The sequence below is a fragment of the Pelodiscus sinensis genome, chromosome 11 (genome assembly GCF_052426305.1).
Source record: "Pelodiscus sinensis isolate ZL-2025 chromosome 11, ASM5242630v1, whole genome shotgun sequence".
Taxonomy (NCBI): domain Eukaryota; kingdom Metazoa; phylum Chordata; order Testudines; family Trionychidae; genus Pelodiscus; species Pelodiscus sinensis.
The window spans coordinates 37074504-37092531 of NC_143062.1; the positions used below are offsets into that span (position 1 = coordinate 37074504).

The 18028-nt window shown below is 38.2% G+C and overlaps 1 protein-coding gene across 2 annotated transcripts in view; it reads left to right on the top strand.

Moving 5' to 3' along the window:
* CRBN (cereblon) overlaps window positions 1-15382 on the top strand; it is a 41514-nt gene extending 26132 nt beyond the window's left edge. For both annotated transcript variants that reach the window (XM_075938700.2, XM_075938699.2), the window contains exons 8-11: window positions 173-288; window positions 3618-3682; window positions 6688-6819; window positions 12105-15382. In XM_075938700.2, the coding sequence (XP_075794815.1) occupies window positions 173-288; window positions 3618-3682; window positions 6688-6819; window positions 12105-12288 (497 nt within the window). In that variant the 3' untranslated portion in view covers window positions 12289-15382. The remainder of the gene's footprint in view (window positions 1-172; window positions 289-3617; window positions 3683-6687; window positions 6820-12104) is intronic.
* Window positions 15383-18028: the final 2646 nt, after the last annotated feature.

Genomic DNA, 18028 nt, shown 5'->3' on the forward strand with positions numbered 1-18028 from the left:
TTGACATATTAGAGTCAACCGTGCCACTTGGATACTGAGTATATTTTTGTCAGTACAGGTTTGCTTTTCTTGTTTACAAAAGGGTTTTGCAGGCATAGATAACTGAATAAAAGATACCCATATTTTATCTTTTTATTTCTTACACTGTAACAGACATGCTATTTTTCTCCAGATTTTTCTTACAGAGTTGCTGCATGCCTGCCAATTGATGATTCGTTACGTATTCAGCTGCTTAAAATAGGTAGCGCTATTCAGCGATTACGGTGTGAATTAGATATTATGAACAAAGTAAGTATCTTATATATATTTAATGTATGATATTTTGGTTTTTGTGTCAATAGGTAATAAGAGTAGACTTTGAATAATCTATAACAAAAAAATTGTCCAATTCCAAGCTGTGTTTTAGAAGGTGGCATTTTTTATCTTTTTATTTTTTCTATTTATTTTTTACTTTGTTAGAAGATGTATTCCATTGATATTGGCTGCCACATTATATGTAGCAGCAGTCTCGCAGTGTATTTTCTTTTTTTCTGTACCAAATAGTACTTGAGGTCTTTTTATCATCTTGAAAGAAAGACAATTATTTTTATGATGATCTTCGAACACTTCATTGTACTCTGCTAGCCAAGAGATGGTGCTAGAAGGCTGATCCAGTTAGTATAATCTTTTCAAAAATCACATTGCATTTACAGTAAAACATATGGTAATGAAATATTGCTGGTCTATGATAAGTGGAATGGATTTTGGTGCTTTGTAAAGTGTGATATATATCCCTCTAGTGTTAAGACTATATAAATATTGGATTAAAATTATTTTTATGTTCAAACATCCACTATCCTGATGAGCAGCAAGATTCCAAGATGATTTAAAATGTCTCTTGTTGCACATTATATGGGTTTTCTGAAACTAAAAATTAAGCATGACCATCTAATGCAGGAATTATAGTAGCTATGTGCTCAAATGAGCTATCCAAGAGAACATGTGCTAACTTCACATGAAAGAGCTACCAGAAATACACAGAGTGAAGGAGCATTTGAGTTGTTAACAGATGACACCAAGAAGGCTGACGCATTTAAGGGCTATTTTGCATCAGTCTTCCCTAAAGAGGTTAATGGTGACCAGATGCTTAATACAATCAATACTAATAAGGGGGAAGGAACACAAGCCAGAATAGGGAAGTAATTAGTTAAAAAATATAAATGTGTTAGATGTGTTCATATCACCATACTAGGATCTAGAACTATTAGCAATTATCTTTGAGAACTTGGAGGATAGGTGAGGTTCTAAGGGGCTGGTGAAGGGCATGCATAGTACCTATCTTTTTAAAAATGGGAACAAAGAGAACCTAAAAACTTATATCCCAACCAGCCTAACTTAGAAACTGGAATAAATTACTAAACAAATTGTGAGTAGTTAGAGAAAATAGGATAATAAGTAATAAATAACATGGATTTGTGAAGAAAAAATCATGCCAGACCAACCTAATTTCCTTCTTTGACAGGGTTACTGCTGCGGAAGCAGTAGATGTGGTTTATCTTGATTTTTCACTGAGGCTCTTGACATGATTCAACATAACATTTTCTTAAGCAAACTAGGGAAACATGGTTCAGATGAAATTACTGAAAAGTGAGTGTACGGCTGGTTGAAAGACCATATTCAAAGGGTAGTTATCGATAGTTCTCTCCATTGATGCTGGCTGGAGGCTGCATTGAGTGGGATCTAGGGATGTTAAAATACATGTAATTAAGTAACCATGTAACTGCTGAAAATATATTAACTCAAAGTTCCCTCATCTCATAGCTCTTCAGGCTGCTTTAAAGAGGATGGTGATCAATTATTTTCCACCTCCACTGGAGGGTAGGACAAGAAATAAGGGGTTGAATCTGAAGAAAGGGAGATTTAGTTTAGATATTAAGAAAATCTTTCCACCTATAAGAATAATTAAATACTGGAATAGCTTATCATGGGAGGTTGTCTAATCTGTCCTTAAAAATGGGGATTTTACAAATTGGGATGGTCTGAGCATGCTTGATTATGCCATAACGTGGAAGGATTGACTGATTGGATTGTATCCCATGATTACTTCCCCGCCCTACATTACAACGATTTTAGTTCTGCATTCGGAAATTTTTCAGGTGGTATTTCTCTAATCATTTAGAAGATTAGTCACCCCCATGCGGTGGTTGAAATTATAAAACTGCGCTACTGCACTAATGTTATCATCCATACAATTCCAAAAACTGCTCATCTACTGTATGTGGTGCATCTTAATCCGGAAAGACTGAAGACATAAGGCCTGAATTGCCCTTACAAAATATGTAGTAATGACTTTTTTGTCTGTATTCTTTCCTGACCCAACATTATAGGACAAAAGTGGATTATGTAAATCTCTTCAAGTACTGTATTAATTGCAGTAATATATTGCATAAGGCTAGTAAGTTGATAATGTACACACTGAGCCAGATTCTGATTTATTCCTGACTGACTTTGATGTAATTGATCAGAATCTGGTCTGTCTTTATGCCATTCAATGAACATGAAATATATTGCATTAGTAATGGGTTTTTGTGAATAACACTTGAACTGCTTTTATGATAAACAATTTATTATTGTTTAATATTTATATAGAGCTAAAATGTGCATGTCACTATTCAGGAATAAAGGAGAATATGGGTCGAGTCTGGTGCTTCAGTTCTTCTGATTATTTTAAACTAAGTGCAGTAGAATGAGAGAACAATAGGAGATGGCACATGAGAATAGGTGAATGGTGGGGAAATACAGCAAAAAGTAATGAATGTTGAGAGACATGAAGAAATGTAAAAAAAGTAGGCACATTATTAGATAGAAGTCATTCTGTGTTTAGTGTACATCACAGAAAAAAACAAAGAAAGGCATAAGTAAGAGGAGACAAAAGGAACAACATGCTGCAGTGAGCAGAACATAGAGCACAAGGGCTAGGGGTCAAAACTTAGTTGGAACCAAAAGTTCAAACTGTGGCTTACATAAATTGTTATAAGGGAACATACTTAAAGGAGTTTTGTGTTCCATAAACCTTCTAAACTGTGTCACTGACAATTTGAAAAATATGTATATGTTTTCAAAAAAATATTTTACACTGAAAAATATACACTTGAATAAAGTATTATAATAAAATGATTTTTAAAGACTTATTTTTTGGGCAAGGTCAGTAATGAATTGTTCTGTTCCATCTTATTTTGTAGTAATTGTAAATGATCAGTTAGTCTGTTAGAATCCTTAAAGGAGGAATGGGGTGGAGGAAGAAGAATGGGGAATCAATATTTTTAATTTTACAAAATATTTATCTTCAAGAGATTAAAAGTACTCTCTCCCAGTACTTCAGAACCTGATCACACATGTTTCTATTTGTCCTCCTTTTCTATCTCACATATTAAATGGTGACATCTTTTTATTTCTCTAGAAAACTAGTTTTTTTCTAAAGCTCCTGAAAGAATAGACCATTTCATAATGTATTACAGTTACATAGAGGCCTTTTCTTAAATTTTAAAAAAAGCAGGCTTTGGGATTATATTATACTTGGGAGATGAGCAGAAATGAGTAAAGCTGTCCTGTTAATTGTATAATTTATTTTTTTTAAGTGTACCTCTCTTTGTTGTAAGCAATGTCAAGACACAGAAATAACAACCAAGAATGAAATATTCAGGTGAGTTTTTAATCAGTTTAATCTCTTTTTTTGGAAGAGATACAATTGTTATTTACGTCCACATTACAGTAGATGAAAATTAGATATGTATTAATAGTCTTGCTCTTCTTACAACTCTCATTTTGTCTTTGAATTTTATTCTTCTGAGATCATTCTGTGCTGATCAATAAATATAGGGACTTCTCAGTGTAAAACAAATTGATAAAATAAACTGACATCATCCAGTCCGCATTTAACAAAATGGTTATTTATGATTATCTTTAGAATATTAGAAGTGGAAATTTGAAAGTCTGTGTTATATTATCTGGCCCACCATCTGGCCATTGTAGGGTTATTCTTCTGATGAATTTTGGAGTATGAATTCTTGTATATCACTGTAATATTCTGAGTCTGACTAACACAAAAATAAGAAAAAAATCTTACGCATTATATTTCTACATTTTAACAAGCAGTGACTTTAGATTACTGTATGTGATTTGAATATCCTACATGTGCCATTAATATGTTGTGATGCAAGGAAGATGTCACATTGGAAATCATGTGACATCAAACAGTCTAAAAATCATCCTAAGAGATTTGCAGGTGTTGCCTCTAAGTGTTGCCTCTAAGGTGCAGGGCAGCATAGCTTGACAAGTGATTAATCAACCCTGCTCAGTCAGTCAACTGTGCTGGGAATCCTGAGCCTCAGACTGGGCGGGGCTGATTAATCACCTGTAAAGCTGTGCTGCCAGGCAGCTTAGAGGGAACACTGCTGGCAACCTAGGGACCTGACTGGTCCCTAAGAAGGAAAGCTTCAAGGGATAGCCGAGTTAGTCTGTACAGGATAAACTTAAAAAACAGCAAATGATCTAGTAGCACTTTGTAGACTAACAAAACATGTAGATGGTATCATGAGCTTTTGTGGGCACAGCCCACTTCTTCAGATGACCGGAGTTTTGAGTTTAGGATGTGCAGACACAAAATAAATAGGGGAAAAAAAGGGGGGAGTTTGTCAGACCTGGGGAAATCAGTTCTGGCTCCCCTGGTCATGGATTCCAGGCTCTCCCAGATCCATCAGCAGACCTGGCTGGTTTCCCTTCCTGGCCCCTTGGCTCTGCTGCTGGCCCTGTCTCTGGGCTTCCTGCCTCCAGGTTGCAGGTCTCCTGCAGGCTCCTGGTTCTACTCTCTGCTGCTGGCCCCGCCCAGGGCTCTCTGGTCCAGGGTGTCTGGATGGATGTTGCTGGACCAGAGAGGTTCAATCTATAATAGGCAATTCATTCTTGTATGCATGACCTTTCCATTGTCCTCATTAGTAGGTATTTCAGGATAGTACTTCTTAAAAACAGTTACTACTGATGGTAGCCTTATCTCAGCTTTATCCAAGATAACTAATACAGTAAACTTCCGATAATCCGGCACCTTTAGGACCCAGGGGGTGCCGGATTATCAGATATGCCGGACTATCAGAAGTGGTCCGGGAGGGGATGGGAGGGGATGCCACCCCAGACCCCTCGTAGCCCCCCCTTACGATAGTCCGGCTCTGCCCCAGGCGTCCCTGATTCAGCTGCTGCTGGTCAGTTTCAGCAGCAGCTGAATCGGAGATGCCTGCAATAGAGCAGCTGGGGTGCTGCCGGGTTGGTCCCACAGCGCTGAGGGGTGGTGCTACGGCACCAACCCAGCAGCACTCCAGCTGCTCTTGGGGACGCCTGGGACAGAGCAGCTGGGGTGCTGCCGGGTTGGTCTCGTAGCGCTGCCCCTCAGGGCTGCGGGACCATCCCGGCATCACTCCAGCTGCTCTGTCCCAGGCGTCCCCAAGAGCAGCTGGGGTGCTGCCAGGTTGGTCCCGCAGCCACGAGGGGCAGCGCTACGAGACCAACCCGGCAGCACCCCAGCTGCTCTGCTCCCGGCTTCCCCGATTCAGCTGCTGGTCAATTTCAGCAGCAGCTGAATGGGGGAAGCCTGTCCGGCTGCCCCAGCACTTCCGGGTTCCTGATGGTGCCGGACCATCAGGAGTCCCGGAGCATTGGATGCTGGACTAATGAAGTTTTACTGTATCTGTCTATGAGCTATGATGATATGAACATTAAAAGTTTTTTTGGCTTAACAAAAGCTCTTCATATTTTGTGTGTGCGCGCGCTCGAGGTGGGGGAGGACTTGGAGGGGGTTAATCAGTGTGTTAGTGACAGTGGTAATTGAAGCTCATTCCTTATCTAAATGATATAGTGAGAAACCCTTAGTTGCTACTATGTTGTTAATTTGTGGGTTTTCTTTTAACTACTTTTTTTAATTGAGAGACATTAGTGTAGTAATTGCTTGTTTTTGCTGACTGCTCATTTTTAAAAGCAGAATTAAGAGGATGAGTAGTGTTACTATTTGTGTTTCCACTGAGTAAAAGCTTACCATAAGCAAGTAAAAAGTGAATGGAAAACTACGCTGTGTTTTGTTTATACATTGATGAGGTAAAGACCACCAGCCTCTCCAAATGAGGCATTTTCCATGTCAACTTTCCATCTGGTCTGTAGTTTGGTACCTTTAAGAAACACTTAAGTGCATTCCTGAATCAGGGCTTAAGCATGAGATTATTTTAATATTCAGGAAAGCATTTGAGCATGTGTTTAAGGGTCTTTCCTGAAAAAGGGCCTAGAAAGTAGTTGTCAGAATTTGCTCTCATTAGTAAAGTTTACTGACCCTGAGTAAAGGATCATAGGGTCGGATCCTACATGTATCACAATACTTTTCCAAATAAGTTTGTATATTAGCTCATGTAATAAAGATGTTCATACATATTTTAATTTTTAATACTGTAACTCAATAAATCTTATCTACAAGCTTATTAGACTGCTTGTTATGCAATATAGTATAAGTATTTGGCAATTTGCTTCTATTCACTTTCTGATTAGAGTTGTTTTAATTTTATGAACCTTTTTCAGCTGTTTTCCTTTTTTTTGTGTGTGTGTGTGTCTGTCTTTTTGATATATATGTATATATCTTAAACTACATAACTGGATCTTATTTCTCCATTGTAGTTTATCCTTGTGTGGACCTATGGCAGCATATGTGAATCCTCATGGATATGTCCATGAGACCCTTACAGTATACAAAGCCTGCAACTTGAATCTGAATGGCCGACCTTCTACAGAGCACAGTTGGTTTCCTGGGTAAAATAGTATTTCTTTCTTCTAATAATCTAGTCCAGAATTACAAAATACAGTTCAGAAATCTTATTAGCAAATAATAGAAGTTCATATTTCTGACTTCAGTGCATTCTGGCCTGCAAACATTGAGAAGCAGACATTTTGTTATTTTCTAAAACTCTTAAATGATCGTTAAACTATTCTAAATGAAGGAAAAAGTAAATTTAGTATTCCTCCTTAATCTATTATAAATTAGAGAAGTAGGATAAAATGTATTCAGAATTCTCTTGTGCCTTTTAAATTCTGTATACATTTTACCACATTTGAGAAGTTGTTTTGGAATAATTTTCTTTGAATTATCCAACTAACATCTTGATAAATAACTTGATAAATGAGTGTAGCCAAATGACCTCAGTCAGGTGTCAGACCTCCATTATAAAATGGACACTGTGTCCCCAAAGGGTTTGCAGTCTTTCTCAGAGCTAGAGAAAGAACCAGCAGCTAATATCTGTTAGCAATGGAAATACATCTTTCATTCTTTCTAAAAACATTCTCCAGAATATTACTATTACTTCCTCCTGTAGTCCCCATTTAAATTGCCTTCTGTATGTAATTTGCAGCGCTAGAACTTTCCACATAGTAAACTATGAATGTCATTATGACTAGAGATTATTTACGTCTCTGAGGATCTTATTTTTCAACTGCTTGTTTATATTGCTTGTGGTTGGGAATTCTGTTTTTCATGAACTAAAATGTATACATGTCTATACATTTTATTCATGTTAAGTACATTCATCTTATGTACTTCAAGTGGTGCACACTTTAATACTGACTCCTGACTACTGATTCATCGCTATCCTTGAAAGGGATTAAATGTAATTTACATATATTCTCCCTCAGTCTCCTCAATCGATCTTTAATGCTCTGTTCTTAAAAATGCCAAGTGAAATATTTATTGTATTTATAATTTCAGAATTATGTGATTTTACTCATATTGTCTGGAAAAAAAAATTACAAGGAAAATCTCATGTATAAATCATACAAGTGGACAATTAACTTCTTAAATAAGATGGAGATTTTGAATACCCACCTTTTAAAATAAAATGGAAAATCTGCTGGATAGTGATCAGCTAATGCTTCAAGGACAACTTTTAAATTATCTGTTTAGAGCAATGGTTCTCAAAGTTTGGTCCGTGGACCAATGGTGGTCTGTGGCCACCTCTCAGATGGTCCATAGTTCAATCTCAGCCCCCACCCCTCCTCTTCTCCCATGAGGTGGGGAGCCCGCATTGTCTTCCCGCTGGGTAGAAAAGGAAGGGGGGCTGAGCTCTTCCCTCCGCCCTGCTGGGGGAACGGCAGTGAGGCTTTCCCCACTGCTGCCATTGGCTGGTGTTACCTGGGCAGTGGTCTTGACAGTGCCCGGTGGGGAAGCAGCAATCCGCTCACCTCGCCTCTGCTGGGAGCCCTCCAGCACTGCTGCAACCCAGCATCCAGCCCTGCCTGCGGTGAGCAGGCTCTGCTAGATTGGAGATCGTTATCCACCTCCCCGTGCTGTGCCGTGGCATCTGCCTGCATTCTCTGTCACCTCCAGATACTGACTGTGGAAGATGTCATGCCAGCTGCTGGAGAAACCCTGGGAGCGGTAGGGCTTGCACTGTCACGCTACAGGCCTGGGGAAACATCCAGAGGAGACTGAAGGTCTTTCCCCCTCGAGACCTGCCCATCCTGCCTTCTGCTCAGTGGTGCAGGCAGCTGCATTTCCGAGGCGGGGGGGACAAGTTGCTCTATAGTGCAGTCGTGCAGAGTGGGGCTCCTCCAGAAGCCACTGGAGGGGGCTGCCTGTTTCCCCAGGAAGCCAGGAGGATGCATGTCAAGGAGTGGAGTTACTAGGGAACTCTGTCCCTCACTTTCAGCCATCACTGAAGAGCTGGTGTAAATCAAGAAACGCTTCTGTATTGCTCTGTGCCCTATGCAGCCTCACCCCCTAGCTTGTTCTATACAACCGTGAAAAACTATCTGGAATATCAAAATTTCTGTGCTGACAAGGTACCATTTAGGTTGCCATAAACAAAAAACCAGTGCAGAGGACAATAGAGGAGCCCTCCAGCACTGAAACAGGTAGTGATTCTAAACATTTGGTTCTTCTGTTTAGAAACAATAGCCTGCAGGATTGTGCTACTTCTGATAACAATATATTGTAGGAGCAATTCCTACTACCAGTAGCACAGTCTTACAAGAGAGCAGCTCTCTACCAACCACCAACCAATGGGAACAAAGGAAGTGCAAAGACAGATGAGCACCGCTCTAATGCTCAGACCCTCGCACACCAATCCCCTTCACTTACTGCCCCCCCCCTGCCAAGACCCTGCACCCCCCCATTGCTCCTGTACCTTCCCTCCTGGCCAGACACCTTCCTGCCCAGCCAGACACCCTACCCCCAGCCTGCTCCTGCACCCTCCCTCCTGACCACACACTGTACCCTCCCTTGTTTTTGCTCCCTCCCCCTGGCCAGACACTCTACTTCCAGCCTGCTTCTGCACCCTACCTCCTGCCCATATCCTGCACCCCATCTCTATCCCACTCGCCGGTAGCCCTGTCCCACCCACTGAACCCCTCATTTTTTCCCCACCCCAGAACCTAAGGCGGTCCAAAAAATCCAGTATCTCCAGAACCCCAGAAAAGTAAATCTGGCCTATGGAAAGCCCTGAATCTCAGACTCCCTGTCCCTTCCCATCACCCTGTGGGGATGGAATACCAGAGGAATGAGGTGTCACAGTTAGGGGCCACATCAGTGAAGATTGAAGGTTTTTTGCAGGAGTTGTGTGGGGTATGGTTTTGTTTTTGCTTCTCAGTTGTGTGGTCCCAAACTGATATTTTTGTGGGTCAGTGGCCCCCAACCCAAAAGAGGTTCCTCACCCGTGCCATAAGTGAAGAAAACATTTGAAACCTTTTGTGTTGGACATAAATTAATATTTTACTTTATTTAAAATGAAGTTTGATAAACTAACCTGAGAAAGTTAAAAGGCTTAATCTGTTTAATAATTTAATTTAAACTGTTCTCCCAAGCAACAACACTAGCAAAATGGCTTGTGTGTAATTATGTAATCAACGGTGAGTTTCCATTAGCAACCTGTGGTCCACAGGCCAAAAAGTTTGAGAACCACTGATTTAGAAACAGTTCAGCTTCTGAAGCAAATCAGTGGGATATTTATTTCCCAAGAGTTTCTCTGTCTGTGACATACAGAGTGTTTTCCATAAACTTGTCTAATTATTTCTATAGAGCCAGTCTTGTCCCTACAAAAAGCACAAACAACAAGATTGTAATTTTAAATGGGGAGTAATACAGCATAAACAGATAAATTCTGGAGAAATGCCATATATCTGTGTATCTATCTTTAGTGATAAACAATTGAAAGGCAAATGCAGAAAATATGATGCATAAGTGGAATTGTTTCTATATAGAATATTTTAAAAATCCATGAACTGTCTGCTATGCTTTAATAATAATGGAAAAATAGAAATATTACCATATCCGGATATTGATTTAATATGCAGTGCTCCTGTTTGAGAAAGTAAAATATTTGTTTTTTTCAAAATAACAGAGGTGTTTATTTCTGAGTCATTTTAGAAGTAACCTCTATTGTATGTAGTGTGTGGCTGGAATAATTACCTATTTTTGTTAGTTTATTCATGAACCATTTTAGAAATAATCATTTTAGCACTTGTAACACTGCTGGACTAGCTGCCTAATTTTGAAGCTATTGAGTTCCAAGCACTTTAAAAAGTGAATAAACTTCTGCAAGTAAAAGATGCAAATAAAATCCTTTTTTACTAAATTGGAGATACAATTCTTGCACCTGTACATTTTTATCAAATCCTTCCAAAAAGCAGAGGAGAAACTGAACAAATTTTAGACCAAAGTTGTTCATGGTTTATCCATGGAGTTTTATTTTAAAAAGAACAAGTCTTAGTAAGGGGAAGTGATGCACATCAGTTTCTCAGATAAAATTACATTAATGATTTTTTGAAAGCTTGATTCCAACTTGTGCAACCAATAAGAGTTGCATTTGTATAACTGGATTCCTGTATTAAAGTGTTTTCCCCATTACCTCAGCCTGTCCTGAGGTCTCTCTTCTAAAATATCAGGATATGGACCTATTGGATGTGAGGGTTTGATTTTTTTTTGTTTGTTTGTTTGTTTTATTTCTGTCCTTTATCTTTTACTTTCTTAATCAACCAATATGAGCCTTTCAACTGAAATGTATGGTCCCTTAAAGCTGCTATCCATACCTCCTTTCATCCCACAACCATTCAACCTTTTGGTTTGAATAGACAAGCATATTTTAGAATAATTTAAAAATCAACTTCAAACCTTTAACCCCATCATAATTCACATATACTGTAATTTAAAATTTAGGTTGTGTTCTACAACTCTGTCCTTAACTTTAATCCATAAATGGATTTCTGCCTCTTTCGGTCCCATACTATCAGAAATAATTCCCTCATCTGATTTAACTCACTTTAAACCAGCAAGTTCTCTATGGTAAGCTATTGTCTCTCAAAGAAACTGGATTTTGCATTCATTTGTTGACTTAAACATATAGCTAACATAATAGCTATTCCATGGTACTTGACTAATTTGCACACATGTAAAATTGCGCTTTCTCACCTTGCTGCTTAGTTTACCTCAAAGTTGACCTGTCAGAGCTGAATAATGTAGATAGGAGGAGATTAGCAGGGTTTATGGAACGACCAGTTTACTAACTGCTCTCAGAGGATCCTTTTTCCTTTCACACATTCATCACAGAAGTCATTTGGTGATTCATATTATCTATTCCAAAGTTACTTCTTACTTCTCACCCTCAGATGTTTCCTCTGTCCTTTTTCTCCTCTAGAGAATATTTGTGTTCTTCCTTTTGAAGCTTTTAAGAGAAAAATTCTATTGCTCAGACAAGCTAGATGCCACATTTTTTTTAAATCCATCAGAAACCGAACCCCCCTCCCCCCACTTTCCTGTTAAATATCTCCTTAATGTCTTTAGAGCAAGTCAATCATAATACACTTAAGTATTTTATGCTCCTGTACTGGCATACAATAATTAGTCCTATTACTGAGTTTAGTGCCCATGTCCTGTTAAAAAATGAATGAGAATTGGGTGCCTGAATCCCTTAAACCCATTTGAAAATCCCAAATGAAGCATATATTTTATTCTTACTGAATTACTTACCTGTGTTTCAGTTCCATTAAAATGTTTTGATGAATGATAATGTGACTCCTACTAAAAATACTCTTCTCTCTTTTTTTTAAAGATATGCATGGACTATAGCCCAGTGCAGAATCTGTGGGAATCACATGGGGTGGAAGTTCACAGCTGCTAAAAAAGATCTGTCTCCTCAAAAATTCTGGGGATTGACCCGCTCTGCTCTCCTGCCTAGAATTCCAGAAATGGAAGATGGATCAGTCCATAATAGATCACCATTACTTTGCTTGTAATCTAGTAATCTGTTTTTGGAATGAAAAAGCAATCACCAGAGTGTGTCAGTTGAATATGCTCAATGTTACTTCTGATGCTTGCATTCTTAAATAAGTTTAAGAAATGAAAGCAAAGACAGACAGGCATCATTAAAATTGGGTTTGGTGCACAGACAAAATACTGTTATTTCCCGATACTCTGGGAATTGAATGTTGTATTTTCAAATTTTGACCACTGGGAAGAGAAGCATAGTGAGAGACCAGCAAATGCATCTGATTCTAGGAATGTTAGATAAATGCTGAAACAGTTACTCCAACTTGCCACTGTATAATTTAAGAAGATATTTACTGCTATTGAATTAAGGCAAAAGATAAATCAAATAGACAGTATTTGATTCATACAATTTACGTATGATAGTAAATATCAAGTTTTGTTTGTGGGATATTGGCTACTAGCATACTTTAAGTAGATTTGGCTGAGAAATTTTTGTTTCTAACTATATGAAATACTCTTATGTTCACACTGCTCTTTTTAAATGTTTGCCCAAATATCAAAGAATGTATGAGGTCTAAACCTCTTTACTGATTGATGTCCCATTGGTTAGTGTCATCCTTGTAGTGATGCTGTAAATGATAGAAGCCAAGCACTTACTGATATCCGCTGCTAAAGCAACTACTGTATAAAATTCCTTTTTAAAGGAATCCTGTATCAATTGTTTTGTCCTTATCAGTTATTTCATATACTTAGCATGTTTGACATGTTGATCAGCAATCATTTAAAAACAAAATTACTAAAATGTACAAGTTTATTCCGGTGCATTAAAATATATTGCCATTTAATTCCATAATATATTAATACATTTCAGTCAGTAAAATTAAATAGGTTTACATTTATAAAACAATTTCCTTCTGAAGCTTAATTATCTTTTATACATGCCTAAAGTTTGGTGAAGTATTTCACAGATTACTTAATATTTGAAATCACTCACATTTTGACGAGGGCAGAGCAGCATATCTTTACTGCTTTTTACCTTTGCATATCATAAGTGAAAGACTGTGTATTTATCATTCTTTCCTGATAAAGAAGTAATGTTTCTATATAAAGTAGAAATCAAAGGCAGGTTTGTTTTTGAAACACTGCACGACAGAAAAGGGTGCCAAAAAGGGTGCAGCTTTTGCAGTTTTTTTCAGAATGCACTTTGTTGGTAGAATCTGAAGAAGACAGATTTCTCCCATATATTTTTTTCTTGTGAGGCTCTTCTGTTCATTCTTTATTTGTTCAAACTAAATCTTAGAAATCCTGTGTGTATGGTTACTTGTATTGTTAAAGCAAAATTATACTAGAATGCTTAACATTATATTTATGAAATGTTTCATCCATCCCCACATACTATGATTGTTTGTATATTTTACGTAGTATTAATATGTAACTCCAGTAATGGAATAAGGACAAGTATCTTTGAGACCAGAAGCTGACTTTACTAATAATGCCATGGTGTTATTGTATTGCAGTCAAAAACAGATTTTCAGGTAATACAAGATGTTGTATGCTGAAAGGATATTAGAAAACTTTGTTAGATATCTAAAGAGAAATGATGGTGTAACTCAGGTTTAGTTTCTTGAAGCCTTCTACCTCTGTGTTTCTATGATGTTTTTTGTTATCCCATATACATTGGTAAAATCAAATTTAAGTTTATGCTACAACATTCTTACCAGTGAGCTGGGAAAAGCAATATTAGCTGAAACATAATTCTGAACAGATAGAGGGTTAAAGATTATTCATTTTCTTAAAGCATTCTAGATTTTCCTCGGTTTTTTTACTCAGCTTTCAAAAAACTGAAATAATGTTAAGTGCTAGTGTGAAAGAGCAAGAGTCGTTGAGCTATCTGTACTATAGTCATTTGAATCACATTGAGGGTGTGTTTTTTCCTAATGTAGTAAACACAAAAACATATAGTTAGATTTTTTTTTTCAAAGGTACTAAGCACCTGAGGTTCCCATTGACATTAATGAGCTTTGTGGATGCCTAGCACTTCTGAAAATCAAGTCATTTTCTGTTAATGTTCACTGAGTTGCGGTGAGTGATTTTTTTTTTTTTTCCAGAAAGAATGTTGTCTTCAGCTATCACCAAACCTAATAGCATGGTTTTATTTTTGGCTAGGTCTGTATCAGATTGCCTCAACTCAAAATATCAGAATAACATTGTGCGATAATATTTGACCATGAAGTAGGCATATTTTTGGTATTGTGCATATATAAAAATGTAAAACTAATATAATTGAGTGAGGTTAGTCAGACGTTAATTTAGCACTAATTTAAAGTTTTTCACTCTGTCTAAACTTCTGTGTAATTTTTACCATTACCAAAGTTCATGGCATTTTCTAAGTTGAAAACATGTGTGAGTCAGGTTAATTGCAAAGAAGATAAATCCTGTTGAGGGACACCTAGCCATTAAAATCTACCACTGTTGTAGGGATCCTTATTATGTAAAATATGTGTTTTATAGTATGGAAGTAGAATTGTAAAAGGTTCTCTGTACATTAGTTAGATTTTTCTATGCTTAGAAAAATGGGGTTTCTTTTTGGGGGAAGAACTACTACAATGTTAGGATTGTCAGCTGTTATCAGTAAATTATTCACAAATATTGTACAGAAATTACTTACTTCTAAGATCCAAGTACTAAACAAATCAGTAAATATCATGAAAATAGTTGTTTCACATTCATCGGTTTAAAGCCATTATTGCAGTAGCATTAGGATACCACATTGATCTGATAGACTATTTCACTAACAAATATCAAGATTTCAGAATATCTTTTAAATTTTGGTGCAGAAACAGAACCATAATGAAATGGTTCGTTGTTGCATGCAGCTTTTTCTGTTCTAAAGTGTTTTGGAATTCTATATCTTTTATTTTATAATAATGCTATTTTTGTACATGAAACATTTTGTTCATCCACCTGTTTTTCATCTGACTGTTTAAAACTCCTTTTAAAAGTTGCAGTTAGGGTAGCACGCTCTGCTTTAACTGTTCCTTTCTCTGCCTTTTGAAACAAGTTTTCAGAAAATCTCATTGCTTGCAGACATTTGTAAAAAATAAAACTCTTTCAAACGTATTTCAAAACAAATGCCTAGGATAATGTTTTTGGGTGGTACTTGGGCTGGGAAATAAAGATAGCATTCAGTTTTGTATTATTTAGATTGTGTTGGCATCCAGATCCCCTAGGTGTGCTCTAAAATACAGAGGATACTGTTTCCACTTCCAAGAGTGTGAACACTAAGGCCATATCTCCACTTACTCTGTGCTCTGGTGATCGTTCTTCAGGGGTTCAATTTTAGCTGATCTAGTAAAGACCCACTAAATTGAACACTGATAGCATTCCCATCGGCAGCGGTACACGTCGCTGTCGCAGGGAGTAAGGGAATTCAACGGGAGCATTTCTCCCATTGTCCTGCTGTGGAAATGGCACCAAGCTTGTGTGACTGACCAGGCCGGGTCTGGGCACCGCTGAGGGCGTCTGCTCAGGGCGAATTGCTCAAAACCAGGGCTCCTTACAGCCCTAGACTGGAAACCTTTCCAAAACAAGTCACAAACCAGTCACACAGAGTACTTCAGCTGCCAATCTGGCCAGCAAGGAAACCTCATGAGCAAAACCCCTCGAGCATCCCAGCTGTCTCTGTGCCACAATCAGCCCTGAGCTTTACACACAGGTGAGAAGTTATAGAACTCAATCTCATCTACTCCGAACGAATCCTCCCAGTCCCAAAGAACCAGCCACAAATCCCAGGCCAATTTATACTTTGGATTTTACCCACAAGATCACACTTGTGGGCCAGTCCTTTAGAATCTAAAATCTAAAGGTTTATTAACAAAAGAAAGAAAAGGTTGTAAGTAAGGTTGTTAAGGAGAATACATTGCATACATCAATCACCAAGTTCCTGATGCGGGCTCTTAGTAAAGATGTTACAAAGAGCTAGCTTAGACGTCTTCGTTGTACAGCCTATGCCAGGATGGGTCAGCAATCCTTTAGGGCTTCCTGGCCCTAGCAAGGCTGCATCTGGGATCAGTAGCAAGATTGAAGACAAGGTGGAGACCACCTCATGGCATTTTATATCCATCATCATCATCCTGGTGTCTCTCAAGCTGGAGCAGGTCACATGGTCAGGTGACCTGTCTGTTTCACGTGCTGGCAGCCATGACTGGTTTTCAGACGCATTCCTCAGGTGTGAATTGGCCACCCTGAGAGCCATTGTCCTTGGAGCTGTGCTAGTTAGCATAGTCACTCATTGGACATTCCTTCCTTGTGACAGGCAGTCCGTTCACAGTATCCGCACAGAATCCATATTTATAACGCCACATACAAACATCACACAAGTACAAGAGTAGCATACATAGAATCGGACATAAGCTTTCATTTGACACCTCACCTGGCTCACTTTGTATCAAATTTGGGGAACCCCCCCCCCCCCGGCCCTCAAATGGGCACAGCAGTGATCTGTCTGCTCACTTTAAAATCCAATAACGTGACAGCTTGGTTTAAGGTCTGTCAGGTCCATGTTATTTATGTAGCTGGAGTTGCATATATTAAGCTGACCATCCAGTTATAGTATAGACCTGGCCTGAAAAGGCAAAGGAGGACAAAAGGTGTAAGAATCATACAATATATACACAAAATGGTGCACACATAGCTCAGCAGTTTTACTGGATTTGTTTTGTTTTTGAAGAGGGGGGTTTAGATGAAACACTAAAGTCCTTCTTCCTTTACTGCTTTTCCCTTCTCCATGAGCTCTTTACCTTATAGCCCTTTTAGGGTGACACACATCCCTGAATTGAAGGAGACAATCCTGAAATATAGTTTAAGTCCCAGTCCTGGCCTGAATGACACCAGGGCAGCATTTTGTATTACTGCCAAATTCCAGGTGAATCTTGCCCCATTCCTTGTTTTCACCAATGCTGGTATATAGCTAAGTTTCTGCATAGGCTTTTCAGATCAGACAGCGTTCAGACTGTGGAAGTGATTGCTATTTTTAGCATATTCCAGCACTTTATAATCACATGGCTGAAAAGTTATTCAGAGCTACATTTATGCATTTCTAGCTTCTTCCTGGCCCCAAAAGATCTAGCATGCGAGGAAAAACTGTGAATGCATTTTCTCAAACAAGTTGTACAAATGTAAGCTGTACAACTTCTTTTTTGGAAAGATCTCACACTTTTTAGCATTGTGCAAATCCACTCAGGATTAAATGCACAACTATTATGTTGGGCATAGATTCTGCCTAGAAATGTAAGCATACACCATGCGAAGAGACCAGATTCCAAGCTGTATGTGCATTTTAGGTAGAGTTGTCTAAAGCTATTATGATTAAATGAGGCTCTACAACTTGTACTTAAGGTTATATGCAGGTAGTGGAGCATGTTGAATTGAATTTCAGACTTTCAAAGAACGATTGTGTTATCAGTTTATAAAAAAATTACCTAAAATGTCAAGACTTTAAATCCTTGTCCTTTTTCAGGTACTGATAATGAAGGGTGCTGATAGCTCCTTTAGCACTAACAGTCTGTTAAAGTAACAATCTTTACTATTCCACTGAAATTTGAGAAGGATTTTGGAGGGGGGAGAGAATTATTAGACTATAACCAGTCATGCGTCAAAGTGTTCTATAGGATTTGCTGATTTATTGACGCTTCTAAGAAAGGTCAACCACCTGAATAAAATCAGTGATAAAATACTTGATAAGGATAAAGATGATATCACGGGCTT